At 42.3% G+C, this 27,381-nt stretch overlaps 1 protein-coding gene across 4 annotated transcripts in view; it reads right to left on the bottom strand.

Moving 5' to 3' along the window:
- The window catches only part of LOC110502315 (cilia- and flagella-associated protein 46), a 98,286-nt gene that overhangs the window by 30,705 nt on the left and 40,200 nt on the right, over positions 1–27,381 (bottom strand). For all 4 annotated transcript variants that reach the window (XR_002470314.2, XM_021580249.2, XM_021580250.2 and 1 more), the window contains exons 20-49: positions 25,785–25,934; positions 24,419–24,529; positions 23,902–24,083; positions 23,286–23,417; positions 22,916–23,081; positions 22,632–22,701; positions 21,956–22,103; positions 20,960–21,143; positions 20,186–20,339; positions 20,022–20,084; positions 18,314–18,537; positions 17,923–18,060; positions 17,503–17,667; positions 16,551–16,699; positions 15,792–15,890; positions 15,586–15,661; positions 14,849–15,001; positions 14,456–14,656; positions 14,239–14,345; positions 13,799–13,981; positions 13,534–13,666; positions 11,325–11,522; positions 8,518–8,706; positions 8,220–8,342; positions 6,732–6,914; positions 4,684–4,857; positions 4,263–4,360; positions 3,817–3,893; positions 1,519–1,688; positions 109–215 (exon numbers count right to left, since the gene is read on the bottom strand). Coding sequence is in view for 3 of the 4 variants with exons in the window: in XM_021580249.2 (XP_021435924.2) it covers positions 109–215; positions 1,519–1,688; positions 3,817–3,893; positions 4,263–4,360; positions 4,684–4,857; positions 6,732–6,914; positions 8,220–8,342; positions 8,518–8,706; positions 11,325–11,522; positions 13,534–13,666; positions 13,799–13,981; positions 14,239–14,345; positions 14,456–14,656; positions 14,849–15,001; positions 15,586–15,661; positions 15,792–15,890; positions 16,551–16,699; positions 17,503–17,667; positions 17,923–18,060; positions 18,314–18,537; positions 20,022–20,084; positions 20,186–20,339; positions 20,960–21,143; positions 21,956–22,103; positions 22,632–22,701; positions 22,916–23,081; positions 23,286–23,417; positions 23,902–24,083; positions 24,419–24,529; positions 25,785–25,934 (4,307 nt within the window). In the remaining variant the exon portion in view is untranslated. The remainder of the gene's footprint in view (positions 1–108; positions 216–1,518; positions 1,689–3,816; positions 3,894–4,262; positions 4,361–4,683; positions 4,858–6,731; positions 6,915–8,219; positions 8,343–8,517; positions 8,707–11,324; positions 11,523–13,533; positions 13,667–13,798; positions 13,982–14,238; positions 14,346–14,455; positions 14,657–14,848; positions 15,002–15,585; positions 15,662–15,791; positions 15,891–16,550; positions 16,700–17,502; positions 17,668–17,922; positions 18,061–18,313; positions 18,538–20,021; positions 20,085–20,185; positions 20,340–20,959; positions 21,144–21,955; positions 22,104–22,631; positions 22,702–22,915; positions 23,082–23,285; positions 23,418–23,901; positions 24,084–24,418; positions 24,530–25,784; positions 25,935–27,381) is intronic.

Here is a 27,381-nt window from a genome sequence, read left to right as displayed (position 1 = left end):
GGTTAGGGTAAAGGGTTGGGTTTAGTTTAAATTCTGCAATAAATAGAACTCAGCAGCAAAATGACCATTGTACAATACAGGACAATATCCGGACCTGTATTGACTTACCCGAAGCATGAGAAGTCAAACTGAGAGAGGATTGGACACAAATAGTCCTCCATTTCTTGTACAATGGCTTTGAAATGAGATTCCAATTTCTCTTCAGAGTTCGATTTCTATACAGGGACAAAAAGAAAAAGCCTAGCTGACATGTAAAATCAACACTTGTCTCGAGCACTGACAACGATTACACAGACCTACATAACTTGAACAATGTTTGGTCATTCAAATCCGATATCGGCAGAAAGAAAGGGAAGAGAGAAATTCAGCTCCGGGATATTGTTGTAGACTGGTTTATTTATGAGGCCAGTCGATCATTTTAATAGAGAAAAAGGGGTTGTAGAGGGTTTGTGGAGGGGTAATAGAGCAGGGCCACTGACATTTTCAGTTGATGGCTCCAGGTCATGATTTGGTCGCACCATAATGTTGTTGAGGTGTCATGCAATTAATATTTTTTTGCAATCATCTCATAAAGTAATTCAGTGCTACCTAGATGGTATGTTTCAAGAAATAAGTTGAATTTAACATGTACAAGCAGGAATGCATGATCAAGATATTTTTGTGTGCAATCTGAAAAAGTGATTGTCATGAATTTTGGGTTGACAATTAGGCTATTGTTGCTATATTTTAATCTCAAAATAGGGCTCCAGAATCGCAGATTCCTTTTGTTCAATAGAGATTCATTTGGTTAATCATTTTTGTGTACCAATATCATAATTCATTTGGGGCTAATTCACCATTGTGTAAAACTAACAGTACATGTAATGTATTTAAGTAAGCAACAAAAAAAGCTCAAGTTTTCCAAGAAAAGAGAAACACGGAAACTTCTCTTGCTCGTGTCACTGATTAAAGCTCAAAGCTCTGAAGAAGGCCAAGAGGCCGACACAAAAGCTTTAATAAATTGTATGATGCGGGTTTCTCTTTTCATTGAAGTAATCACACTATTCCCACACACCTGTTTCTAGATACAGTAACTCAGCTTTTTTGCATTAAGCATACTAGTCAATGAAATCACTGAAAATGGCAGATGCACACTTCCCGCGCTCCATATTTCTCAAACACATATAGACGGTTAAAAAAGAGAGATGAGAAATAAACGTAATACCTCCAGGAAGCTGAGACCCTCCTCTCTCTTACAGTCACAACAGTATGTGTGTTCAAACCATTCATTCCCTGCGATTGCATTTTGAATGTTGTTACGAAATCCAAAAGCACATCTGAGTTATCTTGTTTGAGCTACTGTTCGACCCAATCATGCTTTTAGCAGCCCCCCAAATATGTTTTGACTGAAGTGACCAGCAAGAATTTGCAGGTCGCATTGATGCGACCAATTAAAAATGTTACTTGCACAGCCAAGTCAAAGGGTCGCAAAGGATTGTAGTGGGTTCATAAAGGGGTTGTAGAGGGTTCGTGACCTACTAGGTGAACGTGACGCTCGCTCCCCGCCCTGCCCTCATTGCCAAGCCAATGCGCCTCTTTCAAGAAGTTGTGTTTGGTCTCGCGTTTGAAGGCTTGTGTTCTGTCCCGGAGATCAAGCAGAGCCCTGGGCTGGACAGCAACCGTGGCGACCCTGGTACAGATCAGCATTCCTGCAACAAAAGAACAGCACAGCCGCTGTAACTGGTTCCCCCGAGCCCACATCCTCCTTCTCTACTCAGTACCTCCCATCTCTCTTTCCTTCTCCCTTCCATGCCTCTCTTTCCCTCTCTCTCTCTCTCTCCACACACATTTTGAAAGATAGAACTCCATGACTTTTCAATGAGACTTTTAACCAAATTTCCATGACCAACAATTGGCAGCGTCTCAATGTACGTATAAAAAAGTAGGCATAATGTGGTATCGACACAATGGGTGGTACCATCTTCTGTCATTGAGCAAGGCACTTAACCCCCCATAAAGTAGAATACCTGTTAGGCAACTGTATAAAACATGTGTTCAACCCTCAGTCTGGAGAGCTACTGGTTGTGCAAGCTTTTGATCAAGCCCTGCTCAAACACATCAGAGCTAGTTTATCAAGGTCCGGTTGACCAGTTCATTTTTAAAATGTAGTTTGTTAGAAGGGGACTGGAATGAAAGCCTGCACACCCATTAGCTCTCCTGGAGGATGGTTTACCACCCTTGATGTAAAACATTGCAACAATACAATCAAATATGTTTAATGCCTTTTTAAATAATGTGCTCATTCAATATATCAAAGATCAAATGGCTATGGTAAGCTACAAATCTTTTTATTCTGATAAAGCAGGCACACACATTATCATCAGGAAATAAACCTTTTATAGTTTAGTCATATTTATCTTAGCCTATAGCCTGATGAAGACATATTGGCTTTCAAAACATTGTTATTACATTTTTGCATCTGAGCTCCTCGCCTTTTTTCTTTTTCAAATATTTATCTTAGCTACTTTAGAAGTACTTACTTTGCAGGCTGACTAGCATCTATTGAGTTGCAATGTCCAATACATTGGATGCCCAATAAACCAGATAATCCAAAAGAAAGGCTAGAATATAATATTTTTACATAAAATTAATGTTCACGATTCCCATTTTATTATTTTGATTCACATGTTTCGATTCGCCACAATTGAACTGAATCCCAACTAATACAATGGTGAAGTGAATCATTTGTTTCATCAAAAATAATAATTTAAAATAATCATATGATTCTTTAAAAAAAATGTAATACATTTTGTATGGGCTTATTCGCAAATGTCGGTGGAAAGTTTTTTGGGACATGATGAAAACATTAATACATGCTATCAATCGCTAAACAGTTAACTAGAGGGTACAAGTTTTGTTTTGAATTGCTGCCTAGCTAGTCTGTTCTCTATCATATTTTATAGGCTAGGCCTACCTGCTGCTGCATGTCCGACTGTCTCTCTCTCTCTCCTTGAGCAATGACCCACTCGTCTCACACACACGCAGGTGATGCTCGAAAAACAGTGTCGTTCCGATCCTGGATGATATGTTGATTTTTATTTGATCGATAAAATATTTAAAAACTGTGCCTAAATAAATTGAATTAAATGAAATTATGAAATTAATGTCCATCACTTTTCCATGCTTGGAAAACACCATTTTAAAATTCCATGACTTTTCCAGGATGTTCATGACCGTACCAACCCTGTCTCTCCATCCCTTCCCCTCTCTTCTTTGTGATGAACGTATTTGATCTCATTCTCCCGAAACAAGCCCAGATGCTAGCCTGTGCCTTTTTCCAACAGTCTACAGAAAGGTCATTTGAGGAGGTAATATGCAAACGTTACTTAGTTTTTTGGAATTAGAACATCAACTATTCCCATGCTTGGCTAGCAGCTGCAGACGAAAGGTGAAAGGGTCCGTGTCCAGGTATCTTACTATTCAGTGTTCATCTTTGCTTGTGTAAATTAGCTCTCAACTTTTCATTGGCACTGTTGTTAGGGAGAGACCCGGCGTACTAAATGTGACGCTGGAATGATTTCTTTCTTTATAGTTTAATTCTGAATGCTGATAACACTTAAGTGCATTGCTGCAGTATATCAATGGAATACTTGCCTAGTCTTAAAAAAACAAATTGCATATCATAGCAATGAAAATCCCATCCACACACAAAAATAAATAATTAACCTTTAAAAGGTTGGCATCCATCTTCTTATTCCATAAATGCAAGCGTGCTACTGGATACCACCTACTGAACATGTACTACATGAAAATATCCCAAAGGTTGAGAAGCCTCACCAGAAACCTGCATGGCCTTCCCTCTCTGACTCTCTGTAAGTTTGCTCCTCTCATAGAAAGCTCCATAGAGAGTTGACCTAAAAAAGAACACACATTTCACCTATTTGCCATACAAACTGTGTCACGACAGAACTTTATATGTATGTTTGGCATTTACAGTAAAGTATGTTTGGCATTTACAGTAAAGTATGTTAAATGGTATAGCAGGAGCCCGACTGTGCTGATTCTACAGAGGACATAGGATGAGACTCTCCCTCGTGTGGTGTCATCAAATATTGCACCCAGCTCCAGAAAATGTGTGTTAACTAACCCAATGTGAAATGTGACCACGCGGTCATAAAATGGCAGACTGTGAGCCAGTGTAACAGATGGGGCCAGAGGAGACTCGTGGGCTTGTGTGTGTCTGACATACGGTAGACAGACTAAATGCCCGCGTTGACATGTACCTGTCTTGTGTGTGCTGAAGCAGCAGGATCTTCAGGTTAGAGGGCAGCTCTCCCAGAAGACTCAGGTGACTTGGGTTGATGGTCAGGTGGCTGTAGGTCTGGGCACAGATTTGCGACATGTTGATCAATTTTTTACCCATTTATACTGAGCAAATTATTTATGTTGATACATAATTTAAATGGCAACTGCAAATAAATACTCTTTATCCAAAGCTTGTAATGAACACTCTCTAAAGGGCAATTAGCTAGCTAAGAAAGATAGATGCACCACAGACCACATGGCGTTCAATGTGTGAAACAAAACAAGGCATATTTAATCTATTTCAATACATTCATGGGGAACCAGTAATGGGAGCTCAAGTGAATCTCTATGATGCCTAGAAAACATTTGTTGTATTGAGGGTGTTTTGTGGGACATTACCTTGGAGAAGCCATTGAGTGAGTCCTCCACTCCCTTCAGCAGACTAGTGGGGGTCTCCACCTGTGAAGGGAGCAGGTTGCTGTGTAGGTTGAGTAGCGCAGAGAGCTGGGACACACGAGTGTCAGTGCAAGCAGATCTTAGAATGTCAGCCATCATAGCTGTGCAGGAGCAGCTCTGGGAATAGAGATTAACAGAGATTAGCAAAAGCACACAATATCTAATTTAAGGAGAGTAGGGACACTAACACACAAACATTTAGACTGTGACACAAAATCTTAGTGACCAAGACAGCCTCTAACTACGCACACTTGCACAGCAGACATGCAGACATACACATGCATGTACACATATACACAAACACCCCTCCCTACACACATACAGTTAAGGTCGGAAGTTTACATACCCCTTAGCCAAATACATTTCAACTCAGTTTTTCACAATTCCTGACATTTAATCCGAGTAAACATTCCCTGTTTTAGGTCAGTTAGGATCACCACTTTATTTTAAGAATGTGAAATGTCAGAATAATAGTAGAGAGAATGAATTATTTCAGATTGTATTGCTTTCATCACATTCCCAGTGGGTCAGAAGTTTACATACACTCAATTAGAATTTGGTAGCATTGCCTTTAAATTGTTTAACTTGGGTCAAACGTTTCAGGGTAGCCTTCCACAAGCTTCCCACAATAAAGTTGGGTGAATTTTGGCCCATTCCTCCTGACAGAGCTGGTGTAACTGAGTCAGGTTTGTAGGCCTCCTTGTTTGCACACGCTTTTTCAGTTCTGCCCACAAATTTTCTATATGATTGAGGTCAGGGCTTTGTGATGGCCACTCCAATACCTTGACTTTGTTGTCCTTAAGCCATTTTGCCACAACTTTGGAAGTATGCTTGGGGTTATTGTCCATTTGGAAGATCCATTTGCGACCAAAATTTAACAAGACTGATGTCTTGAGATGTTGCTTTAATATATCCACATAATTTTCCTGCCTCGTGATGCCATCTATTTTGTAAAGTGCACCAGTCCCTCCTGCAGCAAAGCACACCCACAATATGATGCTGCCACTCCCGTGCTTCATGGTTGGGATGGTGTTCTTCGGCTTGCAAGCATCCCCCTTTTTCCTCCAAACATAACGATGGTCATTATGGCCAAACAGTTCTATTTTTGGTTCATCAGACCAGAGGACATTTCTCCAAAAAGTACGGTCTTTGTCCCCATGTGCAGTTGCAAACCATAGTCTGGCTTTTTTTATGGCGGTTTTAGATCAGTGGCTTCTTCCATGCTGAGCGGCCTTTCAGGTTATGTCGATATAGGACTCGATTTACTGTGGAAAAAAATACTTTTGTACCTGTTTCCTCCAGCATCTTCACAAGGTCCTTTGCTGTTGTTCTGGATTGATTTGCACTTTTCGCACCAAAGTTCATTCATCTCTAGGAGACAGAACACGTCTCCTTCCTGAGCGGTATGGTGGCTGCGTGGTCCCATGGTGTTTTTACTTGCGTACTATTGTTTGTACAGATGAACGTGGTACCTTTGGCGTTTGGTACCTTTGGCGTTTGGAAATTGCTCCCAAGGATGAACCAGACTTGTGGAGGTCTACAATTGTTTTTCTGAGGTGTTGGCTGATTTCTTTTGATTTTCCCATGATGTCAAGCAAAGAGGCACTGAGTTTGAAGGTAGGCATTGAAATACATCCACAGGTACACACACCTCCAATTGACTCAAATTATGTTTAATTCGCCTATCAGAAACTTCTAAAGCCATGACATAATTTTCTGGAATTTTCCAAGATGTTTAAAGGCACAGTCAACTTAGTGTATGTAAACTTCTGACCCACTGGAATTGTGATACAGTGAATTATAAGTGAATAATAATGTCTGTAAACAATAGTTGGAAAAATTAATTGTGTCATGCACAAAATAGATGTATTAACCGACTTGCCAAAACTATAGTTTGTTAACAAGAAATTTGTGGAGTGGTTGAAAAACAAGTTTTAATGACTCCAACCTAAGTGTATGTAAACTTCCGACTTCAACTGTACATATTATACCTGGAGCAAGGCCAGGTATTGACCAGTGGAACAGGGGTCAAACTGGCCGTGACACTCCAGCATGTTGAGACAGGCTTCTGAGAGGATGGAGCTTGGGAGTTTGTGTTGGAGAGAAAGGCTGATGGCCTGTGCTAAAGTCTCACTGGCCTGAGCCAGAAGCTGCCGGGCAGAACGTCTTCTTCTCTGGAATACACAGGCACACGTACACACATGCGCTCACGCGCACACAGAGAGAGAAAACAAGTAGCTTCAAGTTACTTGTTCATAATGCCACCTGCTGCTATTAATCTATTGCACCAACTTCAGAGTAACATTTCTGGATGGACATGACCTTCTTAGGTTACTTTTAATATAATCTCTCGTGGACAGATGAAACGGCGAGAATCTGTCAAAGCGCACATAGAAGTTTGTGATTACGAGCAACAGTAGTTCTTGGTTTGGGGTTTTTGTCATTGATTATTTGGATGAATCAGGATTGGACGCAGGCGGTGATTAAACTGGTGCAGTGATGATAAACGGTTTCCACTAGATTCCACAGTCACAAGTCAAAATTGGCTGTATCGTAAAAATTCATTAAACAAAAACATTTCCTTTTTGGCCATGATAAACACGGGTGAAATTAGTGGAAGGGAGGGGTTTGGCCAAGAGTTTCCGTTTGCGAGGGAGGAGACATCACTTCCTTACTTTGCACCAGTGGTGTAAAGTACTTAAGTAAAAATACTTTAACGTACTACTTAAGTAGTTTTTTTGGGGTATCTGTACTTTACTTTACTATTCATATTACTTTTACTCCACTACATTCCGAAAGAAAATAACATACTTTAAATCCTTACATTTTCCCTGAAACCCAAAAGTACTCTTTACACTTTGAATGCCTAGCAGGACAGGACAATTGTCTAATTCACACACTTATCAATAAAACATCCCTGGTCATTCCTACTGCCTCTCATCTGGAAGACTCACTAAACACAAATGCTCCCTTTGTAAATTATGTCTGAGTGTTGAAGTGTGCCCCTGGCTATCGTAAATAAAATAAAACATTTAAAAAATCGTGCCGTTTGCTTAATATAAGGAATTTGAAATTATTTATACTTTTTCTTTTGATACATAAGTATATTTTAGCGATTACATTTACTTTTCATACTTAAGTACATTTAGACTTTTACTCAAGTAGTATTTTACTGGGTGACTTTTACTCTAGTCATTTTCTTTGAAGGTTTCTTTACTTTGGGTACCTTTTCCATCACTTGAACAAAGATAATCATAATTGTTAATGGCATTCCCCCAAAAGTAAAACAGAAAACGACAAACTTTTACAAGAGAATATTACTTCTGGCTAACCAAGACTACTTTTAAAATAAAGACTGTCTTTTACAGTATATCAAGACTAGCCAAGAAAGTGACTTCTGTTGAAGATAAGAAAGACTAGATTTGTCTAAAAACACCAGATTAATGTGGAGGAAAGATTCCAGGTAGACTATACAGTACCTGCAACTCAGCACATTTGGCTGCGTACTGTCTGGGCTCCGTTCTGCTTGACTCTAGGCCATTCTCTCCGGTTAACTCCTCCTCCTCCTCAGGGCTGGCTTTAGACTCTGACCGGTCCTCCTCCTGTTCATAGAATCAAGATTAGTTTACAATCTGGTCATGAATGCTGACAATTTTTTTTGAGCTCTTAGATTTTTGTGAAGTGGAATGACATCTCTAAAAGTCACTTTAAGCCCCCCCTAAAAGTTACTTTTAGTCCATTTTTACTGTTTTTGGTATTGTCTGTCAGTGTCTGTACCAGGTTGTGTCCATCCCAGAGGGTGAAGGGGTAGAGCGGGTCTCTCTGCATGGCTAGCAGCCTCAGGCACTTCCCCATCAGGCTCAGAGAGCTGGCTCTGGTCTCCACACAGTCAAGGGACAGGAAGTTGACCGTGGCCAGCTGGCTCAAAGCCACCTGCCCCAGGGTCCTGCCTGTAGCTATCCACTCCTACAAAGGGAACAAAGGGGATGGGGTGGTTACTGGGGGACACAGAGGAAATGGAGGGATGTATAAAGGAAGAAGGGAGGGATATGGAATACAAAATTCTGCAGCACACCTAAAATGTCCCTATTAATTTATTTAGTGGTAATGACCATCTCATCTGATCCAACACTGCAAATCATATATTTTCTGTGACTAAAGTTTAGACATTAAATAGGGTATATTTGAAATATTTTCATCGTTTTGATAGTTCCTTACTCATGTTAATTTGTGTGTACCCCTGTAAGAGCGTTCCGGGAATGTGCACTAAGAAGAAAATGTAGCTCTGGTAAAAATAGGTCTTAGTTTTGAACAGTTTGAGCTACAGATGAGCGGTTTTAGGCTTTATAAAGGCGCAATCACGGACACAATGTCATGCTCCGTTTGTTCCTATGGCAAAGGCTGTGGTAGAGCTAAGCCCAGAGCCATGTATTAACAAATAAATGACTGACTAAACCTAAATCAGATTTGCCTTTGCTAATGGTTTTCAGATTAAGAAAAATGACCCATCAAACGGTACAAATGTAATAACAGCCTGAGCACACTGGACTTGAAACAACGATACAGTTGTAACCATGTGCCATTTAATGTATTATCTGACCGGCACTAGTGCCCCAAGTCAAAATTCCATAGGTCACTTTTATAAGTGAGTGTACACTGGTTGGGAACTACTGCACTATGTCACGCCTGCTCCAGCTCTTCCCCCCTGGCACTTGAGGGCGCTAGACTCCCCAGCATTGCACACTCCTGCCATCATTATAACGCACACCTGCCTTCCTGTCACGCGCATCAGCGATTATTGGACTGACCTGGACTCAATCACCTCTGTCCTTACCTTCCCTATATCTATCTGGTTCCCAGCTCTGTTCCCGGCTTCTACATTAATGTTCGTATGTCTTTGTGTACCCCTGTGCTGACGCTGTTCCTGTTACCTGTCTGTTCCGCATTAAGTGTTCAACTCCCTGTACCTGCTTCTCAACCCCGGCGTCGGTCATTACACAATAGGTAGGCCTATTCCTTATTCCAAAACCAACTTGGACTTCCTCTAAGGGAGGAGGTTCTCCCTCCCGTGTACCAACTTTGGGAATTTCAAGACAAACACAAACTCCTCCAAATCGAAAGCACATTGGTTTAATGAATCGTCTTGGTTGCAGAAGACGAGCCATTTCTCAACAACAACAAAAAAAAACTTAAAGGTTGTAGCTACAGACCAGATCTTACTCATAGTGAGATCTCGCTTAGTTTTTTTCATGGGGGAGCTGATATGACGGGGAGCAGCAACAGAGAGAAACAACATGAAGCGAGTCATCAAGCAATAAGCTTAATCACTGCCAATATTGATCAGATCAGTCCCATTTTAGTGGTGGAGATTTCACTTTGGGAGAAAAGCCCTTTACTATCAGACAGACATGATTGCGGTCCTCCCACAGAACTACTGAAGATCGACCAGAGGAGTGTGTGTGCTCTGCAGTCGGCATGCCCATATCCTACGAGCCCATCCCTGTCTGAGCCAAATCATTAGCTTCACACATAAATATTAGATAGAACATTTACAATTCAAAGTGCTGGTTGATGAAATTGGCAATCTCCTCTCCAACTCTCACAAGTCGGGCATTGACTTGTAATAAGCCTCCCAGAATTTAGGAAATAGTTTTGTTTGTAACTTGTCCAATAACTGTGTAGGCCAGTAGTTTTCTTTCGTTATGTCTATCCACCAGTCTCAAATTTCTCCCCATCCCTCCCCCTTGGCATTAATCCCTTGATGTTAGCATGTCTGAAGTGTATGTATAGGTGTAAGAGGTGTAGTGGTAAAGCTTCCACCATATTGCTTTCACCTTACAGATCTGCAAACATTGAAGGGGTAATTAGGGCCAAGGGGAGGGGTACCGATCACACTGGAACTGGCTTAATCCCCGTTACCATTGGGACTTTGAAGTCAACCCAGGTTGGGCTGGCCTTGGTGGACTAACACAAATTGTGTTAACACTGCCTCCAGAAATTATATCATGTTGCTAGGCAGCCAATATATAACTGCAGCTAGCTTTGCTAATGTTGCTAGCTAGCAAGATGTTGAAGAATTTAATTCACCCACACCATGCTGTAACTAACGTTACCCCATACCCCTGCCAGTGCCAGCCAGACTCAGAGCTATATATTTAGCTTGACGTTAGTTAGCTAAACAGTAAGCATCGTCGCTAGCATAACAGGCTAGCCAGCTTAGATCCTACCTTGCTTGCCATGGCATTGACTATTAGCTAGCTGGCTAACCAGGCAAACCAAATTGGTTTGAAAATCGAGCGTGTTCGCTGCTATTCGCTAATTTTTTTAGAGGACATCCCATATTCTGATTATCAACTGTTGTCAAACACAAGTGAGTATGAAAATATGATTCTCTTCCTCAACAATGTGCAGCGAATTCTACTTGATGAAAAGCGAAATGAGTATGACATACTGGTATTTAAAGCATAAAACATTTCAGAAATGTCATATACTATAAAACGTTCAATATGTTCGCATACCCCAAAAGCCTACTATTTAGAACGCAAGTATGTATATTTGGACACAACCTCTGTCTATGCCCTTACCTGCTCTACAGAGCCGGGGTCTGGTGTAATGCGTACAAACTCCTCCACGGTCCTCTCCACAGAGGCTTTCCTGTCCTGGGCCATGGCTAGTCTGTTCTCCTCAGCACACACCTGTTCCAGCATGGTTAAGGACAGCTCAGCCAGAGCCAGTCTGACCCGCAACAGCCTCCTCGTGGCTGGGAGAGACAAGGGCTGACACTGTGGAAGGCACAGAGAGCAGAATGAGAGAGCGAGAAAAAGACAAAGATTATGACAGACACATTACAACAACACGAACACACGCACAGACACCACTGTAAATGCAAATGCAAGAAGTTAAAATGTCTTATTGTGCCCAGCTCATTTTTCAACCCAGTGCAAGATAGCTTTAAAAGCCTTAGATCTGAATTTGATTTCCTTTGAAATGGAAAAGTTCATGAAGAAGATAAACGTATATCGATGTACATCTTCAGACTGAACAAAAGTGACACCTTCATTTACAAAGTAACGACAGGGAAGTAACCAAGAAACAAATGGAGATTGGGTCAAATAAACTCAAATCTTGCGTGACAGACTTTATATGCAATTTTCAGACACTCGTCTGGTTCCACGAGAGTAAGTGAATTCAAATACACTCCTGTTTTCATATTTGGTATGCCATTTCAATGTAACTTATTGGGGCAGCAGTACCATCTGCTGAAAGCACAGGGTTATAGACTGTTAATCCTAAATGCAGAATTGGACCGTCAAAGTAGATTGTATCTAGCTAACTGGATTCTTCCGGATTTCAGCAGGTGGTTTAATAATGAAGCAAGATGCAATTTCAATGTCCTTTCATGATTAGATCAAGATGCACTTCAAAATGGCAGTGTGCAAGTCATGTCTGCTCCATCTTTGACATTGACTTTCGGAATGCTTTTTCTACATAAGGCAGTTTGGATGTTGGCCTGTTTGAAAGTTGGCTCTTAACCATCAGGTGTTACTGAAAAAAACAACTCAAACGTGTGTGTGTCTGTCTGTTTACTCTGTAGGCTATATCGCATATGAATTGAGGTCTGGAGCAAATAGGTGGATCACCAGAGTCCACACACATTCAGTAATGATTTGGCTGAGATACCATGTTCTGCAAAAAAAAAAACTGATTATGCCATTTTTATTGAGCGAGTATTAACAGGCAAATCAGGTTTATCTTGTTTATAGGTATATTTATCTGCTTTATAATGAATGGTTCTGTCCTTTTCAGGAATTCCTTGTTCTATAATTAAATAATCCATTTGGAAAATGTAACAATGTAGATCCCTAGCGAAACAAAGGGCAAAATGAATTCAATAAATAATTTAGCAGCACTGGCTTGGACTTGGCAGCCCTGGGTCGACAGGAGTCCAAGCAGCGAATCAGGCTTTCTGACAAGCCATATATGGACTTTTCACAAGCAAATCTAATATCTCAACCCTGTCAACATGTTCAGTTACTCTCTAAATAGAGTGTAATATGTTTGCAAATGCTTTCAGTTCCAGGACAGATAGCCAGAACTCTGTTTTGAGGAACTGTAACAGCTGAGCAAAATAGGATTTGCACACTTATTAAGACAAATTCCTTCACAATGAAGAACACTGCTGAGATATGGCTCCAATAAATGCGTTCTGGCCTCCCGAATGGCGCAGCGGTCTACGGCACTGCATCGCAGTGTTGCGGCCTGGGGTTCGACCCCAGGCTGTGTCATTAGCGGCCGTGACCGGGAGTCCCATAGGGCATCGCACAATTGGTCCAGTGTCGTCTGGGTTTGGCCGGGATGGCTTTACTTGGCTCATCACGCTCTAGCGACTCTTTGTGGCAGGCCAGGCGCCGTTGAACAGTGTTTCCTCCGACACATTGGTGCAGCTGGCTTCCATGTTAAGTGAGCGGGTAATAAAAAGCGCAGTTTGGCAGGTCATGTTTCAGAGGACGCTTGACTCGACCTTCGCCTCTCCCAAGCCCGTTGGGGAGCAATGAGACAAGATCTTAATCACGAAAAAGGGGGTAAAAATGATAAAATAAATAAATGTGTTCTGTTTAGATCAGAATCTATCCGAATAACTTGACTCAACCTGGTGGTGATGATTAGTAAAATTACAACGTGTTTTAAAATAGGTCCAAATTATTACCTAAGAGTTTGAACTGTATGGTATGTTCTGACTTGAAGGCTGACTTGAAGGCTGATATTGGGAAGGTATACAGGTATGTGCTTTACCTCTTGTGATGGGAACAGGCTTTGGGCGTTCAGAACCACATGTTCCTGTACAGAGACGGCCTGCTGCATGAAGGAGTAGGCATCCAGCAGGTGGCGCAGTTTTCCCTCATCGCCAGTGTGTTTAGCCAGTATCCTACAAAGTAGAACATGCTGTGAATGATTTGAAGCGGACCAATAGAGGAATTGTCGACAAAAATGAATGAATGAACGTTATTGATCCCAAATTGGATAGATCATACTATGATGTGTTGTGTTGATGTCTGACCTCAATGCCTGTGCGTGCTCCAGGAGAGCTTCAGCAGCTTGCTCTCTGTGGCCCAGTCGGAGGAACTCACGGGTGCTCTCTCTCAGGGTGTCACAGGCAGCCATGAGATTCTGTACTGACTGGGTGGACAGAGCCTCACCTGGCTCGACAGGGCTGGCTGCATGCAGACGTTCCACCGCCCCTCTGAAAGACAGACATCACAGCGAGTCAATGACATCTAGGGGTCTGTTTTGGTCACAGCACAGGGGAGAACACTGTACACCAGGGCTTTTGATCCAACCCTGCAGTACCACACCTGATTCAAATATCAAACTAATCAAGGTGATGAGTCTTCACTCTGGACCATAAGGTTATTTACAGCGGGGCTTGATCGACAGCCTGCACAACCCAGAAGCTTTCCAGGACTGAATGTGGAGAACACAGACATCAAAGAGCCTTACCTGCTCTCCAGAGACGTGATCAGGAACCTGAGCGCGGGAGCTCGGTTATGCCTCTTTTCCAGCATCGATTTCAAGGCTCCACAGCCTTGCTTTACTATTTGATCTGTCTGTAACGGGAGAGAGTGGTCACTTTGAAAAGGACAATATTTGCTTCAGAGGAGACAATTGAGCAGAGGCTTGTAGGAGCTTCAATAGAATAAAATAGAATAGTTTTCACCTTGGTGTCTATATCCTGGCCCCTCTGGGTCACCGTAGCTGTCAGCAGGGCCAGGGTGAGCTTGTACCAGAAGTCCTCATCACCTCCCATGTCTTGGGCCTTCTCCAGCAGTGCCAGGGCCTGAGAGTGGTTCTGTTCCTTATTGGCCAGGATGGCAAGAGAGAGCAGACTCCTCCCTGCTGCAGCCTGATCTCCCAGCTCCTGAGCACACAATACAAGAGACCACAAAAATAGAATAAAAGTGAATTGCTAAACTGTTATGACTTCACATACACATAAATACGAGTCACATTTCAACCAAAAGAGAGAAACACTTCACAAATATGCAGTGGACTACTTAAGATAAATATTGAAAACCAAACTATTGACAAAATTACTCAAAATGAAATGAACCTTAGCCACCAGATGGGCCTCTGCCAGTAGCTGTCTGGCGGGTTGGTACAGTCCCATACCAAGGCATATCTCAGCCTTATCAAGCCAGATATCCTGACTGCACAGATCCCCACACTGCTTCCCAGACAGACAGATGTGGTCAACCTTAGACTTCTGTAAACAGAGAAATGGATAAAGGCAGCAATGTCAGAATTCTGATCCCTGAATTCTATTCAATCCCCTGGCCCTGCACCTCATGGAAAATATGGAATTATGGAATGAACTCAATAGGTTAAGTCTTTACATACTGTAAATCTAAAGGATTGTTCATGGGCTGCAAAACTCTGGGTAAGGCAATGAAAAAATACAACCATTAATAATGCGCATAAAAAAAGAAATGAGGGTCATGGTCATGCCAGATTGACATGAGCGACGGCCATTTGAAATTTAACAAGCAACTAATTAAACTCTCATGAACCTGTGATGATGATGTGTTATGGGTTTCACATTATGAAAAGTGCAGTTTGGACTTATATCCCTGTCTGCGTTTGACTGTAATCAACCTGTGCTGCTTGCCAATCAGGCTTTAAACTAGAATAAAAGTAGAATAAAAACTAAGAACTACAGTAGTGCAGTTATTCATTTCAGGGGTCATTTCGCTTTCTTTCTTCTCAACTCTAGGTCTATAAACCCGTACGGTGATAATACACCTTGCGTGGTATGCTTGTTCATTTCAGCTGTGATGCTTTGAAACTAACCTCATTGTCCGTTTTGCCATTATAACCCATATACAGGCGCTTTCTCTCTCTTTGTAAAGCTATAGCTTTGCGACACCTGCAGTGAAATAATGCATGTACAGGAGATCAAAACACTAGTAACAGAATCAGAGCAAACACTATAGATTTAATACAAATGAGTACTCAGTATGTACAGGAGCTGGTGGAAAAGAGTGGGGCACACATACTCCATTTGTTCCTGCTCATGGATACCAGTCAGGCTCAGGAGCTTCTCGTGGTACACTGTAGACGTCTCCATATCCAGCTGAGAACAGCTCCTCACAATTCTAAAACGTTAGAATAAGGAAATACGATGGGAAAACTATTAGGTAATATTTCACAAGAAATCAATGATTCAGAAATGGGCAAGGGTTTGGACCACACGTGGGAAACCTTTCATATTGGAATGTTTAGCTCTACACTGTAGTAAAAAGTAAAAGCAGTAGCCTTAACTAACATGCACTAAGTATACCAAACATTAGGACCACCTTCCTAATATTGAGTTGAACATTTTTTTGTCTTGCCCATTCACCCTCTGAATGGCACACATACTGTACACAATCCATGTCTCAATTGTCTCAAGGCTTAGAAATCCTTCTTTAACCACCTGTCTCCTCCCCTTCATCTACACTGATTGAAGTGGATTTAACAAATAACATCAATAAGGGATCATAGCTTTCGCCTGGATTCACCTGGTCAGTCTGTCAAGGAAAGTGCATGACATACTGTGTTCTTCATGTTTTGTATACTCAGTGTATATGCACAATTACCTGGACACATTAAGTCTAGTCCTGGACTAAAAAGCAAGATAAATGGAGAATCTCCATTGAAAATACTTTTTAGTCCAGAAATTAGCCTGGTGTCTGGTAAAACAGTGAAAGTAGCAGTATTGCACCTGTGCACGAACAGAAAGAGTAAACTCTTGAAGCGAAATTGGCATTATTCACCTGAGACGGTAGAGGTCAGAGAGGCTCCTTCTGTCTAGCAGGTCATGGGCAATGACCTCAGCCAGGTGCAGTATGGGAAGAGTCAGGTGGGTGAGAGAAAGAGACTGCAGCTCTTTCACCAGCAGGTCCAGGAAGAACAAGCTCTGAGTCTGCAGCCACCCAGACACAGGGAGAAAAGGAAGTAAACACATGACTTAATCATTACTATTTTGTTTCATTAACATCCTGCGTTTGTAATTAGTAATTTAGTAAGTAGTTAAAGTGCAGGACAGTGATTACATTTGATGTGTAGAACGTGTAGGACAAACTTTGAGCCATGGACAATAAGACTTTAGCCTCTTGTATCATGTGGTGATACAGCTTGTGGAACAGGACAGAGAAGAAAAAAACACTACAGTACAGCCTGATATCACATGAAGTGTTGGACTGGTCATCGTTTAACATATTTTTCACACTGTGTAGGACTGCACCATCTGAGCATCTTCTCATTTAATTTGTATGATTACCAAGCATAACTGTGTCACCTAATACAGTCACACTGGAGTGGCATAAGATAAATGAATCACTACACGTCTTTAATTTAAAATAAGCTTCTTCTTTTCTGTCTCTGACAACATTCTGATTTGCTTCCAAAATCAATCAGTAGACATCCTCTTCCAGCCAACAAATGATGACTTGTCAAGACGAGGATCAATATCGAGTCAATGTTTCTGGCTTTCAAGCCCTCGACCCTAACCCGCCACGGCCAATCGAAACAGTCCCTGTTCCGATAATGACTCAATAATTTATATTCATTAGGGACCAAAAGGACAAAAACAGACTGAAATAGGGAGAGACTACATGAACTTGTAAATTTTTGTTGCAAAACATTTTGCCATGGTGTGCCCTTAATGAACATGACCCCATTGGGCTCTATAACAGAGGCAGTCAGAGAGAGCTTAGTGGTGCCTGCCTGTTTGCTGAGGCTGTGTCTGTTGATGCAGTGGGGGCTGGTGTCATATCTGAAGGCCTGGCGGACATCCCCGGGACAGTCGTACTGTGCCCACTCCTCTGGGCTGGAGGGCAACACGTCATCCTGTGGCCTCCGGGCTTTGGGCTTCTCCTCAGCAGGGGGTGGCTGTTTAAACACAGAGGAGCTCTGGTATTCCTTGGCCAAATATGAATTCCTAATTGCTTTCAGCTGGCAAAAGTGAACTGAAAGCAATTGAACTGTACAAATACTCTAAACTGCACTTTGGCAAGAATGTACAATGGTAAAATAACATGTCGTATCATTCATTACTTGTCATTTGCAATGCTCTACAATGAGAAAACAACAAAAAATAGCCATGGACTTCTCTGAAGGTGGTCAGGCCTGGGTGGTCAGGTCTACCTCTTTAGATTTTTTGCCTTTGTCCTTCTCCTTATCTTTGTCTTTTTTGGCTGTTGCAGAGGGACATGGCCGGGACGTTGGGACTAGAGGATTCTTCATCATCTCCTTGATTACCTGACATGCAGTTGCCATGGACACCTGCAATGGGAATGCACTGCTATCACTCGTCTTTTTGTTACCCGTAAATCACATTTTTTAAAACGGAGAAACCGTTTTGTGGCTTATACTGTATGCATCTGATGGTATAAAACATAGTGAAATTACTGGGTCGTGTTCAGTAGACATGAAACATTAAGGTACTATCTGAACCTGTTGTCCATTACAAAATGTTTTGCTACGGTGTGCCCTCATGAACACAACTTAGGTGTGGTAGTTTTAAAGGAGTCCCTACCTGCCAGATCTGCAGCACTAGGCTATAGGCCGTAAGTAGGTTATGTTGGTGCTGGGGGGATGCCCTGTCCCCCATGACAGCCAGCAGAGTGTGTGCTCTGACCAGGCTGTCCAGACGCCTCACCTCCCTGAGGTCAGAGATACAGGGCCCAGACACCACCCCCTGCACCCCGACGTGGGATTGAACCTTCACTGGTATCAGCCCTGTCCCTTCTCCAGACTCATCTGTAAGGGAGGAGGATACACACATAGGACCCGATTCAGAGTTAAGAAATGTATATATTCTGATCTTGTATATTACTTAGGGTTAGAAGGTATTCATGAATGATTCAAAATATATATTTGGAGAGCTTCTACACACTAAATATATTGGCGAATCAAAAATACATTGGTTTGATTCATCCTGAAGTTGCCATGTTCAATTGTTCAATAGTGGAAATATTGGAAGGTGAGTGTACAATAGGTGAGTATATGAATCTACCCTAATTATACTCACTCATCATGTGCTATGCTCCAGGTTTAAACTGCTACGTATGGTATGCGTTCCATAATGACACAGATAGACTACACGACCCCTATTGTTGCACAACTTGAAATAAGTTAGCCTAATATGATCCACTATTGCTAGCAATCCTAAGGAACAACCCCACGAACGTGACAGAGGAAATAAAGGTTAACAAACAATATAATGGAATCCAGAAAAAAATAACAATAATAAAATAACAAAAGTGACAGTAATACATGAATGTAGGGATAATTGACGGTGGCTACCGATAGTGGCTAATATTTAACACCATACCATTTTTGTTGTTGTTAGAGACAGTGAACAGTCTGGGCATAACTAAAACATTTTTAGAAATCATAAATCAACTTGGTAGGTTTGACGCTATAGGCCTGTCATTTGCGCATGGCTACAGAAGCCTAAAGCTTTGATCTCCAAATGTCATCCTTACATGTTATAAGGCCAGCATTTCATAAACTTCACTGTGGTGATAAAAGGTGACATGTTGATATGCTTCAGTTTGCTGCCATATGACCGGTTTCACAATTTGTCTACAGCGATCCTAAGATCTAAAACAATTGTAATTTATATTTACAATCCCCTTACCCAAACGGCTTACTCCATTTACCTAGCTCTTATCAATTTGTAAATTACAGTGCATGGAGAATGGTGTTACTTCAGAAAAATTAAGTAGATGTTGTTCCACTTGGGACCAACAGGCTGCTCGACCTTAATCGTCATTTCATTGTGAGTAAAGGTGGTGGAATTATGAGGGAATTAAGTCAGAATGCGGCTTATCTGTAGACACACCTCTTAGATCTCAAATGGTGAATAGGATGCTATTCTCATGCTTAAGTTCAAGGTCGGAATACGCATAGAGAGAAAACTGCATAAAAAGGGAAATTGAGTTCCAGTTACGCGTGCTTAAACTCGGGTCGGATTTCCCCGCATACTGTCCACCTGGGTTCAAACACATTTTAAATCCTTAAAATACTTTCCCATTCGCTCTGGCCTGTCTGTAATGCTAGTGGCAGGGTTGCAGTTTTGAAAATATTCTCCTGGGTCCAGGCAAGCTCAATCAACCCCTTGCTAAAATATTTGAAAACATCTGAAATAGTATTCGAACCCAAGTCTGGTATACATGTACAAGCACACACGCACCGCATTCAACATAAATGAGTAGACTCATCCCAAGAGAAATCAGTACCTCCTTGGGAATTTTCTCTCCTCTCCAGTTCTTTCAGTTTGCTTCCCTTGGAACCGGTCTTCTCTATAAATTAAAATGAAAAGAACAAAAAAGGAAATTGTTTACGATTCTTCAGTAACTAAACAGACCTTCACACAAACACATAGCAATGACAAGAAACATACCATTGCTCTCTTCCTGGTCAGGGATCATGTGCAGGAGGATGTCGATAGCCCACTGTATCTGGTGCTGGGCATCAGAAAGGGGAAAGTTCTGACAGTACAGCCACTCCCCAAACTCCAACAGGAAATCCGCCTTCTGCCACTGACTCTTCACACTCTACACAAACACAACAAACCCATAAGGTTCACCCATACAAAGCTACAGCGTAAGCGATGCACAGAGCCTGGCTGCAATAGCACTAAGCTTCCACTAGATGCTGCTAGTGTCCCTTAGCTCAATAGGGCCACTTGGATTCAGACCTGCAAGGAACTGCGGCAATATTTCACATTTCGAAGAGCACACTGAAGAACTGTATGTTTGTAAAGTAATCAAAAGTGAAAATGTACGTGTGTGGTGTAGGTGGGTGTGTGTGTTTGCTCAAGAATGTGTCTTCGTGTGTATATGTTTGTGCATGTGCAGTATAAAGTACTTAAGTAAAAATACTTAAGTCGTTTTTTTTTTGGTATCTGGTACTTAGTTTATTAATTTATATTTTTGACAACTTTTACTCCATTACATTCTTAAAGAAAATAATGTACTTTTTACTCCATTCAGTTTCCCTGACACCCAAAAGTACTCATTAGATTTTGAATACTTAGCAGGTGCCGATGACGTGGACGTAGATTAAGGCAGCCCTCCATACCTCTCTGATTCAGAGGGGTTGGGTTAAATGCGGAAGACACATTTCGGTTGAATGTATTCAGTTGTGCAACTGACTAGGTATCCCCTTTCCTTACCAGTAAAGAAGTAATGGCATTCTGGTAGCAGGCCAACTGCTGTAGCATCTCCCCAGAACACAGCGCCACTCGGTGCCACATGTGGGAGCAGTAGAGCTCCCCTTCACCTCGGAACTTCTGCATGTCTATTACCACACTCTCCCCCAGCCGAGCCTTCACCAGCACCCGGTGCTTGAACAGGAGCCTTGGGCACAGTCATGGGGGAAGACAAGCACAGTTTCACATTCTCATGCCCTTTTCCCACCATCGTGCCAACCCAAACCATACTGTGCTGGCTCAAGACATTTTCTTTTCACATTGTCATTTCCAGCAACTATGTGGATGTGTAACCAGGCCAGCACAGTACAGCTTAACTTGGCTAAGTAGTGTGAAAAGGGTATCACATTCTCACACATGGGTAACCCCACAGAAATATGATTGTGATAATGACCATGAAAAAGTTACGTTTCATATTTCCTTTTTAAGGGCATCATTTCCTCCAGTTAAACTATCAAGACCTAATGTTTTCATTACTAAGGATTTGATGCTCTGAAAAGCCCTCGCAAAAGCTGAACCCCCCCCACAAAGAAAATGAATTGTTTAAGCAAAAGATTTTACAAATCAAACATATTTTATGCTTATTCACCCAATAAGGGTCAGGCTTTTTTTGCTGAGGCCTCCATAATGATGGAATTGCCCATATCCAAAATATGACATTTCATAAAACACACATACTTATTTATAGCGTCATAATCATATTGAGGCATATTAACATGCGTACAAATAAGCACATAGAAATGTGATGACGCCAGTGATAGGAGTCCAAAGTCCTGTATAACCTCTCTCTCTCTCTCTCTCTCTCTCTCGCTCTCTCTCTCTCTTCACCCATTCTATCCCCGTTTTCTCCTAGTGTCAGTGTAGTACTCATGGCCTTTAACCTCTTCCATCTCTCTCCTCTCTCCCTTTCCTCCCCCATTATTTTCCCTTATTCCCGCATCAGTTCTCTCCAGCTCTCACAGCCTGTGTCTGGTGCGGGGCATGTCTCTGATAGCCTGCTCCAGCAACGTCAGAGCTCCTGTCCAATCTGAGCTGTCTGCGTGGATGTGGAACAGCAGGCCGTACATGGCTGCTCTCAGGGTCAGGTCATCCTCAGGGCTCCCCATGCCTACACACGCACACACAAAAATGTACAGATAAACACACACAAGCACACATGCAAACACAAATGCACAGACACAAACAGACACAGAAAGAAAGGAATAGAGAATGAGAATAAAAAATCAATTGGATTCGCACACCAGTAGGCCATTAGATCTGTGGCATTTATATACAAGCAGTCACATAGAGTAGCGTTTTTTTCCCTGAAGTTCTCTGTAGAGAGTGAATAGGTTGGGTGACATAACTTAATAGAACGTCAGGAAAAAGCACTACTCTATGTGACTGCTTGGATGTAAATGCCACGGATCTAATGGCCTACTGGTGTGCGTGGGAATGTGACTTCATCTATCATGTCTACTAGTGGTGTTTGAGAGTGTTACAGCACAAGACAGGCCGTTTTGGAAATAAATAAGCAAGCAGGCTTATGGAATTAAAGTCACGAACAAGATTATAGAATAAAAAGTAGTAGTTAGCTGAGAAGCAGCAGTCAAATGTTTGTGCGGTATGAACATTTGAAGTTTGTGTGGGGACTCACTTGAGGCTTCCAGCGATGAGGTCACAGAGGGCATCCCAGTCAGGGTAGCCCCTCCCTTCTCTTTCCCCTGCTTAAACCACCAGAGAAAATGAATAACACACATGAACACATCAAACTCCACTTGATTGAATAGGAGTATTTTTACAGTGACAGCACCAATGATACACATACTGTACAGAAGCCAATGTGGAGAGGGTCTCGTACCAGAGAAACATGACAAATACGACAGGAGTTCGCTATAAAACTAGATCTGGGACCAGGCTAGTTCGAGATGGGGTTCTTACAGTTGGGTCTTTCTTGCTGGTGTGGACCAGGGCTTTCAGGATCTTCTCTAGAGGCTGTCGGAGCTGCTGTCTCTCCAGTGAGGTCTCAGTCAAGGGCAGGCAGTTGTTCCAGTAGTGGCGCGCTGTAGCCATACACAGGACAGAGTTACCTGCCTGCTCCGCATAGCTGAAGAAGAGAGAAAGCATTGGTTGCTATGGCACGAATGGATATGAAGATGGTTGAAATGGAGAGTAAAATAAAGACAGATCGAGAACGAGAGAGAGAAAGAGACAGAGAGAGAGATAAATAAAGGTAGACGTAGGGGAGACAAAAAGAGAACAAAGTAATGAGCAGTCTATTGTTTAGGAATGACAGAAAACAGTAACTAACCTGACACTGGACTGGAGCATCTGCAAGGCTTCTCTGTAACTGTGAGGATGTCCATTTGACTTGTGGACCATGCTCAATCCTCTTAGACATGCAGCATTGCTCAACATCTCCTGCACGGCCGACTGGCTGTAACTTGAAAAGGTCAAACATTTTTTAATTAAATAAGCTGACAAATTTGCCCTTCAGAGAATCAAGTCAGCCAGTCAGGAATTTGACAAAATGTCACTGCTACAGTAACGTAGATACTGACAGTCATCATTTTTTAGAATGACGGACTGTCAGAATCCTACAAACAGTGGGACCTTAAAGCCTTGAAGATAACAATTAACTGAAGTCATTTGATGATAGTATATTGCACATTGTTGTAACATAAAATGATTACTGAATATATGGTCCTGAGTTTATTGTAATGTTCTCTTCTGGACACTACTGTAGGTGTCATTTGCACTTCAACTTGCTATGTAAAAAAAAAACACTTGATCACATCCCATATTTTGATTTAAAGGCAAATTGACCGAAATGGGTAGATATCAGGTAAAACATACAGGGAAGATCTGACCATTTCAGCCTTGGTAAAACAGATGGAATCAAAGTCACCATAGTGACCAACACCTACAGAGCATAGGCCATGACCGTCAACCTCTGAGCTGCAGCGGCCTCCAGCTGCAGTGCATTGTGGCTGCAGGTCATGACCAGGTTGTGGTCCTGGGCCTGGTGAGAGAAGCAAGCCAGGTGTGTCCACACCTGCAGCTCGACAACAGGGTCACTCCACTTGCAGTCTGATGCCATGCGGACCAGCTAGAGGAGAGGATGGAGAGAGGAGAGGGGAGGGGAGCGGAGAGGAAAATAGTAGGGAAGGAGGAGAAGATGAGGGAGATGAGGGAGACAGAGGCAATGAGTGCTCTGTCCTCTGGATCCATAGAACTGGGGTTTAATGATGCAAGAATACAGGACGGAAACGCATACAGTCCTACAGGGCTAGGAAATGAAAACAAACAAATCAAATAAGATGTTCATTTGAGGAAGCATTTTTTGGGGGACCAAATTCACAAACATAGGCATGAACAAACGCTCTGATTACCAGTACGGTCTCAAGGCATCTGTTGCCGCCTGGCCAAGAAAGCAGGACCTACCGTAGAGAGACTAGGGACAGAGAACTCTATCTGCCTGGGGTGACTGTTGCATAACAGCATTTCCACTCCTACCAGCACACGTGTCATGGCTGACACTGCCTCATTCTTACACTGGAAAGACAAAAAGAGATAAAGACACAACTGAATATTTCATCACAATTTCACAATTTCACATCACAATGAATAATATTTCTTCTCACATTAACACTGCACTGACTCAGAGTCTGGGGGAATAACCACATTTTGTAATTTAGTCATTTAGCAGACGCTCTTATCCAGAGTGACTTAAGAGTTATTGCATCCATCTTAAGATAGCTAGGTGAGACAACTACAACTCAGTTATAGTTCCCTCAAAGTAGCTATTAACAAAGCCAGTGCTAGTAGAGAAAAGTCAAGTGCAAGTTTTAGTTCACAAAAGGCAAGGGTGTTAGTTAGTTGTGTTTTGGGGGGGGGGTTCAGACGTTTTCAAAAGATGGGCAGGTACTCTGTCCTTCAGATTCAGATCAACTTTATTATCCCACCAGGGAATATTCATTTGGTCATGTGCTTTAAAAGACAGTACATAAAACATGAAACACAGAAAGTACACAACAGAATTCATTCAAAGTGCTATAGCTCCACATTTAAAGTGAAAACGCAATATGCTGTATACTCGATGGACCAACAAACTATCTATTATACAGCCTAATGGCTGTTGGAATAAAAGAGTCCCCATACTTGAAGAAGTCTCTTTCCCCTTGTTCGGCAGCTGCTGTGACTGACTTTTGAGTGAAGGGGATGAGAGTCAGGGGGAAGCTAGTTCCTCCATTGGGGTACCAGGGCAGAGAAAAGCTTTGACTGGGCTGAGCGGGAGCTCAGGGGTGGGAGGGCCAAGAGGCCAGACGTGGCAGAACGGGGTGCTTGGCTTGGGGTGTAGGGTTTGAGCATAGCCTGAAGGTAGGGAGGGGCAGTTGCCCTTGCCGCTCCGTAGGCAAGCACCATCCTCTTGTAGTGTATGCAAGCTTCAACTGGAAGCCAGTGGAGTGTGCAGAGAACTGGGGTGAGATGGGAGAACTTGGGAAGGTTGAACACCAGGCGGGCTGAGGCGTTGTAGGGGCTCCACTGTGGAGTTGTCAACCGTGATGGAGAGGTCTTGGAACGGGCAGGCCTTCCACAGGAGGAAGAGCAGCTCCGTCTTGTCGAGGTTGAGCTTGAGGTGCTGGGCTGACAGCCAGGCAGATTCATAAACAGCTCATCATACTGACTAACTTGACTGAGTGAGTGTGTTTTTATTTGATTTTTATCTAACCTTTATTTAACCAGGAAGTCCCATTGAGGTCAGAAAACATATTTCCCAAGGGAGACTTGGACTGTTATGTTACTGTACCTCATCATCAATGTCCAGCTTCTGTCCAATCTGCTGCTGGAGGAGCCTCTTGGTCCACACCCACGTAGAAATGACCTGTTTCCTCGCTGCGATAGGGACGCTCTCTACCGGCACATTGCCATTAGAAAGGTGCAGTGCATAGTCACACAGCTAAAAGTCCATAAAGTGGGGGAAATAAAAGTTAGCATAGTAACCATAGCAGCATAAGGGTTACATTTACATTTTAGTCATTTAGCAGACACTCTTATCCCGAGCGACTTTGAGCAGCAATTAGGATTACGTGCCTTGCTGAAGGACACAGACAGATTTTTTCACTTAGTCGGCTCAGGGATTCGAACTAGCAACCTTTCGGTTACTGGCCCAACACTCTTAACTGCTAGGCTGTCCGCTTTGCAAAAGGTTTAAAACTGTTTGCATAACCATAGCAGTTTGTAACTAGCCTAACCGTGTGAATCTGCACAATACTCTTTTCAAATCCACATACACTTATAACCTTGGGACTCCATAGCCGGGGCTTTGCAGCTCTGAGTTCCACATATGACAGTATCTAGAGAAAATCCATTGCGTAATCTGAGTTTGTTTAAGTCAGCTATCTAAGATTTATCTGATATATAGGCCTATATGTTGAAAATGGAGAACCATTTTTATCTTCAGTTCTGAAAGAGAACACTTAGTTAATAATTCACTAATAAAGTTACTTCAATCCAGAGTATGTGCTGACGATACAGCAGACCCTTTGGAGAAAAGCAGAATAGATGGAGGAAATGGGATTCAATTGGGAACAAATGCACTTCATTCACATGAAATAGTTCAAACCAAGCACATCTATCTCTGTAAAAGATGAATGAATGTCAGAATGAGTCACTTGGGTTTCACACACTAGGGGCTCTAATTCCAAATCAAATTCAAGTTTATTTGTCACGTGCGCTGAATACAACAGGTGTAGGTAGACCTTACAGTGAAATGCTTACTTACAGGCTCTAACCAATAGTGCAAAAAAGGTATTAGGTGAACAATAGGTAGGTAAAGAAATAAAACAACAGTAAAAAGACAGGCTATATACAGTAGCGAGGCTATAAAAGTAGCAAGGCTACATACAGACACCGGCTGATTGAGGTAGTATGTACATGTAGATATAGTTAAAGTAACTATGCATATATGATGAACAGAGAGTAGCAGTAGTGTAAAAGAGGGGTTGGCGGGTGGTGGGTGGGACACAATGCAGATAGCCCGGTTAGCCAATGTGCAGGAGCACTGGTTGGTCGGCCCAATTGAGGTAGTATGTACATGAATGTATAGTTAAAGTGGCTATGCATATATGATAAACAGAAAGTAGCAGCAGCGTAAAAAGAGGGGTTGGGGGGGGCACACACAATGCAAATAGTCCGGGTAGCCATTTGATTACCTGTTCAGGAGTCTTATGGCTTGGAGGTAAAAACTGTTGAGAAGCCGTTTTGTCCTAGACTTGGCACTCCGGTACCGCTTGCCATGCGGTAGTAGAGAGAACTGTCTACGACTGGGGTGGCTGGGGTCTTTGACAATGTTTAGGGCCTTCCTCTGACACCGCCTGGTGTAGAGGTCCTGGATGGCAGGTAGC

The sequence above is a fragment of the Oncorhynchus mykiss genome, chromosome 23 (assembly GCF_013265735.2).
Source record: "Oncorhynchus mykiss isolate Arlee chromosome 23, USDA_OmykA_1.1, whole genome shotgun sequence".
In the NCBI taxonomy this organism is placed as follows: Eukaryota; Metazoa; Chordata; class Actinopteri; order Salmoniformes; family Salmonidae; genus Oncorhynchus; species Oncorhynchus mykiss.
The sequence above is the reverse complement of the archived record's forward strand: the minus strand, read 5'-3'. Positions and strand labels throughout refer to the sequence as shown.